Raw genomic sequence first — 13,416 nt, forward strand, 5'->3', positions numbered from 1 at the left:
AGAGAAATTAAGAGAGCTGCAAAAAGAAATAGACAGCAAAACTATAATAGTGGGAGATCTTAACCTTGCACTCTCAGAATTAGATAAATCAAACCACAAAATAAATAAGAAAGAAGTCAAAGAGTTAAATAGAATACTAGAAAAGTTTGATATGATAGATCTTTGGTGAAAGCTAAATGGAGACAGAAAGGAGTATACTTTTTTCTCAGCAGTTCATGGAACCTATACAAAAATTGATCATGTACTAAGACATAAAAACCTCAAAATCAAATGCAGTAAGGCAGAAATAGTAAATGTATCCTTTTAAGACCACAATGCAATTAAAATTACATTTAATAAAAAGCCAGGGGAAAATAGACCAAAAAACAATTGGAAACTACATAATCTTATACTAAAGAATGATTGTGTGAAACAGCAAATCATAGACATAATTAATAACTTCACCCAAGAAAATGACAATAATGAGACATAATACTACAATGTGTGGGATACAGCCAAAGCAGTAATAAGGGGAATTTTTATAACTCTACAGGCCTACTTGCATAAAATAGAGAAAGAGAGGGTCAACGAACTGGGCTTATGACTAAAAATGCTAGAAAAGGAACAAATTAAAAATCCCCAGACAAAACAAAACTTGAAATTCTAAAAATAAAAGGTGAGATTAATAAACTTGCAAGTAAAAAAAAAAACTATTGAATTAACAAAACTAAGAGTTGGTTCTATGAAAAAACCAACAAAATAGACAAGCCCTTAGTAAATCTGATTAAAAAAAGGAAAGAGGAAAAGCAAATTGTTAGTCTTGAAAATGAAAACTCACCACTAATGAAGAGGAAATTAGAACAATAGTTAGGAGCTACTTTGCTCTACTTTATGCCAATAAATTCGATAATTTAAATGAAAAGGAAGAATACCTTCAAAAATATAGCTTGCGCTGATTAACAGAGGAAGAAGTAAATAGTCTTAAATAGTCCCATTTCAGAAAAAGAAAGAGAAAAAGCTATTAACCAACTCCCTAAGAAAAAATCCCCAGGATCAGATGGATTTACATGTGAATTCTACCAAACATTTAAAGAACAACTAACTCCAATGCTAAATAAACTATTTGAAAAAATAGGGATTGAAGGAGTCCTACCAAATTCCTTTTTTGACACAGACATAGTACTGATACCTAAACCAGGTAGGCTGAAAACTGAGAAAGAAAATCATAGACAAATCTCTCTAATGAATATTGATGCTGAAATCTTAAATAAAATATTAGCAAAAAGACTACAGAAAATAATTCCCAGGATAATACACTATGACCACGTGCGATTTATACCAGGGATTCAGGGCGGGTTCAATATTAGGAAAACTATTAGCATAATTGACTCTATCAATAACCAAATTAACAAAAACCATATGATCATCTCAATAGATACAGAAAAAGCATTTGATAAAATCCAACCTCCATTCCTACTAAAAACACTTGAGAGTATAGGAATAAATGGACTATTCCTTAAAAAAATAAGGAGCATATATTTAAAACCATCAGTAAACATATGTAATGGCGATAAACTGGAACCTTTCCCAGACAGAAGTGAAACAAGGTTGCCCACTATCACCATTACTATTCAACATTGTACTAGAAATGCTAGCCTCAGCAATAACAGCCGAGAAAGAGATTCAAGGAATTAGATTAGGTGATGAGGAAATCAGACTATCACTCTTTGTAGATGACATAATGGTATAATTAGAGAATCCCAAAGACTCTGCTAAAAAGCTATCTGAAATAATTCAGAATTTTAGCAAAGTTGCAGGATACAAAATAAATCCACATAAATCCTCAGCATTTTTATACATTACCAACACATTCCAAGAGCAAGAGATAGAAAGAGAAATTCCATTCAAAATAACGATCAATATTATAAAATATTTGGGAATATATCTACCAAAGGAAAGTCAGGAATCATATGAGCAAAATTACAAAACGCTTGCCACAAAAATAAAGTAAGATTTAAATAATTGGAAAGACATCCAGTGCTCTTGGATAGCCCGAGCAAATATAATTAAGATGACAATACTCCCTAAACTAATCTATTTATTTAGTGCTATACCAATCAGACTCCCAAGAAACTATGTTAATGACCTAGAAAAAATAACAACAGAATTCATATGGAAGAAGAAAAGGTCGAGAATTTCAAGGGAAGTAATGGGAAAAAAAATCAAATGAAGGTGGTCTAGCTGTATGTGATCTACAACTATATTATAAAGCAGCAGTCACCAAAACCATTTGGTATTGGCTAAGAAATAGACTAGTTGATCAGTGGAATAGGTTAGGTTCCCAGGGCAAGATAGTGAATACAAATAACAATCTAGTGTTTGACAAACCCAAAGATCCCAAATTCTGGGATAAGAATTCATTATTTAACAAAAACTGCTGGGAAAACTGGAAATTAGTATGGCAGAAACTAGGCATTTAACACCACATACTAAGATAAGATCAAAATGGTTCCAAGATTTAAGCATAAAGAACGAGATCATAAATAAATTAGGGGAACATAGGACAGTTTTCCTCTCAGACTTGTGGAGGAGGAAGGAATTTGTGACCAAAGGAGAACTAGAGATCATTATTGATCACAAAATAGAAAATTTTGATCACATCAAATTAAAAAGCTTTTGCACAAACAAAACTAATGCAAACAAGATTAGAAAGGAAGTAACAAATTGGGAAAACATTTTTACAGTTAAAGGTTCTGATAAAGGCCTCATCTCCAAAATATGCAGAGCATTGACTTTAATTTATAAGAAATCAAGACATTCTCCAATTGATAAGTGGTCAAAAGATATGAACAGATAATTTTCAGGTGATGAAATTGAAACTATTTCCACTCATATGAAAGAATGTTCCAAATCACTGTTGATCAGAAAAATGCAAATTAAGACAACTCTCAGATACCACTACACACCTGTCAGATTGGCTAAGATGACAGGAACAAATAATGATGAATGTTGAAGGGGATGTGGGAAAACTGGGACATTGATGCATTGTTGGTGGAGTTGTGAAAGAATCCGGCCATTCTGGAGAGCAATCTGGAATTATGCCCAAAATGTTATCAAACTGTGCATACCCATTGATCTAGCAGTGCTACTATTGGGCTTATATCCCAAGGAAATACTAAAGAAGGGAAAGCGTCCTGTATATGCCAAAATGTTTGTGGCAGCCCTTTTTGTAGTGGCTAGAAACTGGAACATGAACAGATGGCCATCAATTGGAGAATGGTTGAGTAAATTATGGTATATGAATGTTATGGAATATTATTGTTCTGTAAGAAATGACCGACAGGATGAATACAGAGAGGCTTGGAGAGACTTACATCAACTGATGCTGAGTGAAATGAGCAGAACTAGGAAATCGTTATACACTTCAACAATGATAGTGTATGAGGATGTATGCTGATGGAAGTGGATATCTTCAACATAGAGAAGAGCTAATCCAATTCCAATTGATCAATGATGGATAGAATCATTTACACCCAGAAAAGGAACACTGGGAAATGAGTGTAAACTGTTAGTTTTTTTTTTTTTTCTCCCCAGGTTATTTTTACCTTCCAAATCCAATTCTTCCTTTGCAACAACAACAACAACAAAATTCAGTTCTGCACATATATATTGTACCTAGGATATAGTATAAGATATTTAATATGTATGGGAATGCCTGCCATCTAGGGGAGGCGGTGGAGTGAAGGAGGGAAAAATTCGGAACAGAAGGGAGTACAAGGGATAATGTTGTAAAAAATTTACCTATGCATATGTAATGTCAAAAAAAATGTATAATTATAAAATTAATTTTTAAAAAAGAGTACAGTTAGGTTCTGAAGCTAAGGAGAGATATTTTAATATAATAGGTAAGATTTACTGACATAATTAATCTAAACTTTTCTCTTAAGTGATATTAGTTATCTGTGTTATATCATTTTATGCTGTTATGTTATATTATATAAATAAAACAACAAACATAAAAAAAAAAACAAAACCGCCAGATAATAAAGGATTTTATCCTAAAATAAAAAAATAAAGAGCATTCCAGGCATGGAACATAGTCAGAGGGAGTACTTGTGGCTCAGTCTTGTTTGTGCAACAACCAGGAGGCCTATGTCATGTGTTGGTAAGGTATGAGAAGATGATGAGAAAGGTAGGAAGATGAGAAAGGTAGGAAGTGCCAAGTTATGAAGTGTTTTGAAGGCCAAGCTCAGGACTTTGTATTTGACCCTGTGACCAGTAAGAAGTCATTGTTGTTAGGCTGAATGGAGAATGATGAGTGGTGAGAAATTTGAGGTATGGCGAGCCAGTAGTAGACAATTGCAAAGTCCAGCCTTGAGGTGATGAGTGGCATTGTCAGAAGAAAGAAGGGGGCATTTTCAGAGTTGTTGCAGAGGTGAAATTAGCAACCCTTGAGGACAGCTTAGATATAAGAGGGGAATGGGGAAGATGAGAGAGGTAGTGAGGAGTGAAGGTGACCCTAGGGGTGAACCTATAGGACTGGAAGGTTGATGTTGCCATGTATCATATTAGGGAAGATAAGAAAGGGGAAGAGTTTAGAGATAAAGTTTAAGTTTAAGTTTAAAATGTTTCTGGGCATCCAGTTCAAGATATCTGACAGGCTGTTGGAAATGTGATTTTGGAGGTCAGCAGAGAGATTGGATCAGGAAAGATAGATTTGAGAATAATCTGCATAAAGATGGTAATTAAAAACATGTGCATTGATGAGACACTAAGCGAAGTAGTATAGAAGAGGAGAGGGCCTTAACTAGAACCCTGAAAGATACCTATAGTTAGAGGGCTTGATCTGGAGGAAGATCTGTCTAGGAGACAGAGGAGGAATAGTCAGAAGAGAAGAAGCAAGAGAGAGTGGTGACCAAAAAATGAAGAGAGAACTAAATATCAAGGAGAAGAGTGTGATCACCAGTGCCAACTGAAGAGAGGTCTAGGAAAATGTGGATTGGGTTTGGCAACTAAAAGGTCATTAATAACTTTAAAGCAGCAGTTTCGGTGTAATGATTAGGTCAAAATGTGGATTATCGGGTAAAAAATAGAGAAGGCAAAGAAATTTAAGGCATTTGTAGATGACCTTCTCAAGGAGTTTAGCTATAAAGGAAGAAGAGATGTAGGACTATATAGGGATGGAAGAACAAGTGAGGGTTTTTTCAGGTTGGAGGAGATATGGGCCTAGTGGCAGGCAGTAAGGAAGGAACCAGTATATAGGGTAAGTAAAAGAGGGAATATTATGAAAAGGCAGTCTGTTGGAGGAGTTGGGATGGAATAAAATTTCTTGAAGAAATATAGAAGTTAGCCTTGGTACCAAATAAGCCCACTTTACATGAAACAGGGGTGAAGGAGGAAGGCATTTAAAAGTGATGTGATGAGGAGGAAGGGACAAGAGGGAGTTACAGTAAATTGCTTTAATTTTATCTATAAGATATGAAACAAGGGTCTCAGCTGACAGAATGGGAATGAGGAGCAATCATGGGAAGGTTGGGGAGGGATGAAAAGACCCTTCCCTCCATCACTTCCATATGGGAAACTCCTGGCATAAAAACTATTCCCTTATACAGATTGACAATTTATTTACCATAAAAAGGCCCAGAGACTTGTCTGGGTCATTGAGAAGTTGTAGCTTGCCTCTTACTTGTATGAATCAGAGGCAGGACTTGACACTCTGACCGTGGCTTCTGTAGTTGATTTATAGTAGTGTCCCCTTTCTCTGGAATTTGTAAGCATAATGACAATATTTCATTCTTTCTGTGTTTTTTTTTTTTTTTATGCGCAATTTATGGTTTGGGAAGGATAGCAGCCTACTTGGAAACCCTTAACCTCCTTAGAAAAGATTCCCTTTTGCCCAGAAGGATAGTTTTAAATCTCTTACTTCTTGACATGTAGAAATTGTCCTTTGGCTCTAGCAAAATATTGGAATACTTCAAAATATTTTGGCCGGAGTGGGGATTTTTTGATTAGGTTTTAGACTCTAAAAATGGACTTTTCATGATTGAGATTTTTAATAATTCTCTTTTATGATGTCTTGGACCCAGGTAACTTTTTTTTTTTTTTTTTTTTTTTATGGAAACGAGGGTTTAAGTGCTTTATCAAGCACAAAAGATAGTAAAGATAATTTTTTTCCTGAGTACTTAAGTATTAAATATAGCTTTCTATGTTATCTTTTTTGGTTATTACTGCCTTTTATTATGTGAAACTAATTAGCATTAGTAGATAAATGTCATTAAATAATACTTAGATATAAAGACATGGAGTTCCTTTTAGGGGATTAGGGTTCTATTTTGATGTTTGTAGACTTTCCATGGGGGAAAATTTTTCTATTTGGAATCAGAGGACTTAGATTAAAATGCAAGTTATGCCATTGTATATCCTGTGTCATGTCATTTTTGACATGAGCCTCTTTTTCTCATGAAAAATAGTACATTATGCCAGATGACCCTTAAGGACTCTTCTATCTCTAAATTTTTGATCTTGTAATTACATGATAACGGAATATATGATAAAGGAATAAATTATGTAATGCATCTTCAGTTAGACAGCAAATATTTATTGAGAATCTACTATATAATGTCAGATGCTATGCTAATGACTGGGGATATAAAAAGAATAAAAAAGACAGTTCCTACCCTCAAAAGAGCTCAAAAATCTAAATTTTCAATAACCCAATAGTTTTAGTAGAATCAAAGGTAATATGGATCAGTTAGCCCATCTATTCCTGATTGGCACCAAAGATAAATTTCACAAGAATTAATGATGAGAAAGACTCTGTATTACTAAGACTAAAATGGCAATATGTTGAATATAATTAGGAAATTACTAATTTTTGGCATAAATGATATAAAAGACATTATCCTACCATAAATATGAACATACAAGAAACTTTCCTGTGGACCATCAGTCTAGAGAATTATCATAAACTTAAGATTTACGATTTGCTGCTTGGAACATTTTGTTTAAAACTCAGATCTCATTCCTGAAAAATGAGAATTATAACATTGATAACTCAGAAAGATTCTGAGTTAATGTATGTTCCAAAAAAAGTTTTGAAAGCTACTAATAAAAGTTTTCCATATGCACTAAGCTTTAAAATATATAAAGGCTTTGGATTTTTATTTTTATTTTTATTTTTTATATTCTATCATTTTAATGGGAGAATTTTGCCAGATTCATTCAGTAACCAAGGGAGCTAGTATCAGGGAATGATGAGTCAACTGATTTGCATGTGTGAAAACATTAATTTAATGAGTAATGTATCCTTAAGGATCCTTAGAAGGAAATATACTAAGAATTCTACTTCTACTTTGCTCATCAATAAATTTAAGTTCCTGAAAATATTAAAAAGAGAATTAGGTTATTGAATATCAAGAAGATTGTGAGTGATATCAGAATTATAGGATTATAAAAGAGAAATTTAAAGAATGTGTCTGATAGGCTTGGTATATGAAATCTACTTCTGCTCTTATCCTGTAAGTTTTTTTTTTTTTCTTATATGCATGTTTCTCTCCTTCAACAGATCTGAACTAGATATAATCTGTCATCAAACTAAATATTTTTATTACATCAGTCTTTTGTAGCTCTGTCAGTTATGTAGGGCATGGGCATAACATTTACATGTCAATGAATTTCTATGGGGAAAAAAAAAAAAAAAGATTCTACAGCTAAGCTTGATCCTTTCCAGCACCAATATTGTAGTATAAAGACATTGAACTAAGATCCAGGAAATGGGTATGCTAGTCTGAGTTCTTTCATTAACTTTCTGACTTTGGGCAAATCATTTGACCTTTCTGAGTCTTATTTTTCTCAATTGTGAAATGAGAAGATTGGGCTACTTCTATTAAAGTTCTTTTTTTCCAACAGAATTAAGTAATGCTGAGTGTTTTTTGATTTTCATCTAGCTAGAAATGAAACTGATGTTATAGTTATTTTGGTGGTTCATTTGTTTTAGGCATTTCTGACCCTTAGCTACCCCATTTGGGGTTGTCTTGACAAAGATATGGAAGTAGTTTGCTATTTCCTTTTGAGCTGGTGAGAAAAATGAGGCAAATAGGGTTAACTAACTCTCCTAGGGTTAAATATTTAGTAATCTGATTTAGGAATATAAACAAATCTTTCTGACTGTAGTCCTTAACTCTAGTCCAGCATCCTATCCACTGTGCCACCTCGCTACCCCCTATAATGATAGCTGATATTTATATCATATTTTGGATTATAATAACAACTGACATATCAAAGTTTTAAATGACCAAATCACATTACTTATAATCCTTTGAGAGAGGGCAAACATTATTATTCCCTACTTTTAGATAAAGAAGGTGAAATAGAACAATTTATTAAAAAGGAAAGAGAACTGGATTTCTGGGTTTGAATCCTAGCATTTTCTTTTATAGACTGAAACTCTGGGAAAATAATATATCCTCCTTTGCTCTAAATTTCCTCATCTGCAAATGAGAAGGTTGGGCTATATGGCTTCTTAATTCCTACTTGCTCTGAATTCAGTGATAAACATTTTGAAGTCATTAATTATTTTCTTTCCAGCTGATGTTTCTTCCTTGTTTCCCTCTGCCATTTCCAAATGTTTCCTTTTCCATTATCACTGGACAACTATGTCTTCTTTGAAGTTCATTTTACTTATTTACATTACAATGTCCAAAATCTTGTTTTCCTTTTACCTCAATGAATTTGACACAACTCAAGATTTCTTTATCCTCAGTCCTATCCTATCCTTGGTGACTTCAGAATTCATTTTACATTATACTTTGAACATTCTGGCCCTGGGATTCATCATCCTGTCCATCACTACTTTGCCCCGGCCATTCACATGAATGGCCACACTTTAGACTGTTCCCATTATAAAAATATTGAACCTTGCCATCTTGAAATCTGGAATCCCATTTTCTAAACACAATCTCTTGTCTTTCCTCCTCATCAACTCATTTCTTAAACTTGCTCTTTGTTCTCATCCTGATTTAGTGTCCCTTAATCCTTCCCTGACCTACCAGTTCATCAGCCTTGTCCTCTCCTCTCTTTCTGTTTTTCATAATGTTGACCCTAACTGATTCAACAAGGCAGTATTCTTCACTGTGAATGTCTTTTCCTTAATTCTTTCTCCTATTCATGCCTCAATCCTGACCATCACATTATCTACCCACTTAGATTCTGTTCTTAAGCTACTGAATGAACTCTGGCAGAATTCACAATTGAGTCTAATCTCAATTAATGTTATTTAGTTTCAACTGGATCTTTACTAAATTATAGAAATTATTTATTAATTTGTGTTTGATTCACTGTTCCAAATCAATTTTGCTTAAGTCCCCACCTTCCCACTTCCCCTGCTTTACCTCTTTAAATGACTTTTTGCTTTATTGAGAATACCATCCTTATTTTCACTACAGTAAGCTCCTTATCTCAACTCTTCCACATCTCAGATTTTTTTCTTCTTTAATTTTGATTCAGCTCATCTTCAGTTTTTCCTACCTATTATGGGTTCCTTCCTATTATCTATTCTCATGCATTTCTTCTGAGCTTCAAAGCTTTTTCTTTAATCTCTGTGGGCACAGTCATAGTAGAGGTATTATTAGGTCAAATTACTGGGTCACAGTTTTGGGTTTTAGGGGCAGCCAGTTCCTCATTGTTCTCCACAGTGATTGAACTGGTTCATAACTCTACCAGTTTATTAGTGTAACTATTTTTCCTGATCCCTTCCAGAATTTGTCCTTTCTAATAGGTGTGAGGTTATATCTTATAGTTGTTTTAATTTAATCCAGTAGTAATTTAGATAATTTTTTCATATGACTATAAATAACTTTGATTTTTTTCTTCTGAAAACTGTTTATATTTATCTCTTTTAATTAAGTCTGTTTTTTGCTTTTGCTTTGTCTGAGATCATGATTTCTACCATTACCTTTTTTTTTTTTTACTTCAGCTGAAGTATAATAGATTCTGCTTCCTTTATTCTCCATGTATGTCTTTTTATTTCAAATTCATCTCTTGTAAACAACATACTCTTGGATTCTAGTTTCTAATTCATTCTCCTCTCAGATTCCATTTTATGAGTGAGCTCTTTGCATTTATATTTACAGTTGTGATTACTGTATATTTCCCTCCATTCTATTTTCTTCTGTTTATTTCCCCCTCATGTCTCTCCTCAAAAGTTTGTTTTCTTCCTGACCACTGCCTTCCTTAATCTGCCCTCCTTTTTATCACCTTCCCTTCCTCATAGCTTATATTCCCTTCCCATTTTATTTTCCTGTTTGGTAAGATAGACTTCTATACCCAATCGAGTGTGTGTGTGTGTGTGTGTGTGTGTGTGTGTGTGTGTGTTTATTTTTTTTTCTTTCATCTTTGAACTAATTCTGATGAGAGTGAGGTTTAAGTATTTTTTCTCCTCTATTATAAAAGCTCTTCTTTGCACACCCCTTTTATGTTAAAAAAAATTGCCCATTCTATGTCTCCCTTTCCCCCTTTCACAGTACTTTTCTCTTTGTTACCTCTTCTTTTTATTTTTGGAGACCACTCCCCCTTAATTGATTTATACTCATGCCCTCTGTCTTTGTAGACAAACTCCTTCCAACTACCTCAATGATAATAAAGTTCTTAGGAGTTGTTATATCATCTTCCCATGTTAAAGGGGAACTAGCATCTCTAGTATGAAGGCTTGCCAAACCTTTTGAAGAGCTGCTCATCTACTTTTGGTGTCCACCTGGCACTCAATCCTTACTTGTGGCTCCAAGAAGCTAAACCTCGTATAGCAGCCACAGTCTAGTTAACTCTCTTGGCAGAGGGGCTAAACCAGATTGAGGGTAATTGATGGGCTGCAAACCCATCTGTAAGTTGGAGGATGTCTATTCCAATCATGTGAAAAATTACCCTGATGGCATGGGTGGATTTTATTCCAGTGGCCATGAAGTCAGCTGAAACAGGCAATCTGGAATTCTTAGAGGCTGGTCAGACATTAAAGATACCAAGGACCTCCTGGGCAATCTGTAATCATCCCGATTTTTGTCTGGTTATTGAACTTTGCAACTTTGCCTCACTTAAATCCAGTTCACCCACAAGTCAAGACAGATTTTTCCTGCCAATCTCCCAAGTTGTTTTAGGCTGGAAAAATGTCTCACTGTAATCTTTTGTTGTCACTCTAAAATTTTATTTGGGAGTTTTTAAAGTTGTTTGGTCACAGATTACAACCATTTCATATTTTTCTATCCTCTGCCCTTCCTTATTTTCATAAATCTTTATATATATATATATATATACATATGCATATATATGTATATATATATATATATTTCTCTTATTCTTGATAAGACTGTCCTCTTCTATTGTTTCTTGGATGATTTATATACGGCAGTATGTATTATGACTTTGTCCTGGCAGTCCCTTGTACCTGAAATATTCCCTTTCCTCAGTGCTGTCTCTATTGGAGAATCTTTTGTTTCCTTCAAAACTCAGCTTAAATAACCCTCTACATGAAGCTTTCCCTAAATACTGTGACTGCTCCACCCCATTACCTTGTATTTAGTTTTAATGTATTGAAACATAGTACACATTATTTCTTCAGCAGTATAAAAGCTTATTGGCAATAGGTAATATTATTTTTGTTATTGTATTCCAAATGCTTACCACAGTGCTTGGTGAATACATAGTAGTTACTTAGTACATGCTTTTTCATTATTTATGTTCATTATGTCTTTTTTTATGCTGTGTGAGTCATCTGAAACTGATTCTTCTGAAGTAAGGGCATATCATGAGTTGTACCTGTAGCTTTGACCGACCTCAAAAGATATTAAGTTCATAGCATTTTGGGGGGAATCATATATTCAGAACCACAATTCAAAAGTTTATAAATATATTTTCTTTACTAGAGCAATTAGAGGACACAAAACGTGATTTACTTGATATAAAAGACAAATTAAATACAAAAGATTAACTCAAATAGGGTTAATCACTGCACCCAACCAAAAATGACTAAGGCCTCCTTCCAAATAGCTCCTTCCTTTCTAAATGAAAAAGAAGAAAGAGAACTGTTTTTGGCAACTGCATCCACATGATATATGAAGTTGTTAATGTCCTCAGCAGTCACATTATGTGCGTTGGGCTTTAGCTTTTAGATCTTTGCCTCTTCTGCCTTTATTCACAAACACACACACACAAATACACATACACGTATACAAAAAGTTGCATACACACTGTTAGAGGGATGCTGTTAGTTGACTCATTAGACTTAAAGAGTATTGTAGCTTAGAACCTTTGAATACTTTCTGCTTAGCCCAGAAGAGTTGGCTGGCCTTGGTATAACCCTGTGAGCTAGGGGAAATTAAGCATCTATTCCTGTGGCAATTATTCCTCTATTTTTTCTTACTGCTACTTTTACAAAGACCTTCAATCTGTGGAAAGGTTCTCTTCATACAGTCCTGTAAAAGAGAATCTCACTTGTCTCTGGTTCTAAAAACTTATGGAAATATGGCATATTTATGTAGATTATTTTTTATTTAACTGTACAATAATCTCTGGGAGAATATTGGTGTTAAGAAGAGAGGCTTTTCTAAAAGTTACCAGTTTAACATTATATTTTGTTTATGTTCTCAAAAATATTTGCTGACATTCTAATGAGGATTTACCTGTACTTTTTTTTTCTTACAGCTTTTTCTTCACAACATGGAAATGTTGCTATAGTGACTGGAGGGCTCTGTGGAATTGGCTTTTCTACTGCAAAGCATTTGGCAAAACTTGGCATGCACGTCATAATAGGTAATAATTTTGATAATGAATGTGCATTTTGTATGCTAGGGGAAAAATGAGTTCTTCAGTTTCTAAAATATACCAGATTGCTTCTTTGAAATATGATTCATAATCAAACAAAGCTACAGAATGTGCTTATGTGAAGCCAGAAAAGTAGAATCAGTAATTGATCTCCAAAGGGGGACAAAAGTTAGGGCTCAAAAGGAATTCATTAACTAGGGGAATAAAAGTATTATTTTTTTTTCTATGTAATTTACAAAAATCACTCTGTAAAGACAAGTGTTTATGATGCTTGGATGCTTGAGTTATACTCCTTTCATTTCTCTCTTATTTTCTGATCTATAGTATTTTCTTACTACCAAGCTTCCTTTATTCAAAGTTGGGTTTCCTAGTAGACTTTTCTCCCTTTTGACTGCCTATTGTCAACTCCATATCTCAGTAGCTTATCTCACATTGCTTCTCTTCGATGAGGATAGTATGTCATCACCAATAAAATGATACCATAGTTGAAATTAAAGTTTTTCAAATTACTCATTGTGGTGTAAGATCTTAATTTAATTTAGGGTCCATTAACTTTATGTTCATTTATATATTTTTATGTAAGTGTATGTATATATGTATTTTTTCACACACATATTATTGTATTTC

At 33.9% G+C, this 13,416-nt stretch overlaps 1 protein-coding gene across 2 annotated transcripts in view; it reads left to right on the plus strand.

Moving 5' to 3' along the window:
• The window catches only part of DHRSX (dehydrogenase/reductase X-linked), a 346,627-nt gene that overhangs the window by 53,078 nt on the left and 280,133 nt on the right, over positions 1-13,416 (plus strand). For both annotated transcript variants that reach the window (XM_074300237.1, XM_074300238.1), the window contains exon 2: positions 12,670-12,777. In XM_074300237.1, the coding sequence (XP_074156338.1) occupies positions 12,670-12,777 (108 nt within the window). The remainder of the gene's footprint in view (positions 1-12,669; positions 12,778-13,416) is intronic.

The sequence above is a fragment of the Sminthopsis crassicaudata genome, chromosome 3 (assembly GCF_048593235.1).
Source record: "Sminthopsis crassicaudata isolate SCR6 chromosome 3, ASM4859323v1, whole genome shotgun sequence".
Taxonomy (NCBI): Eukaryota; Metazoa; Chordata; class Mammalia; order Dasyuromorphia; family Dasyuridae; genus Sminthopsis; species Sminthopsis crassicaudata.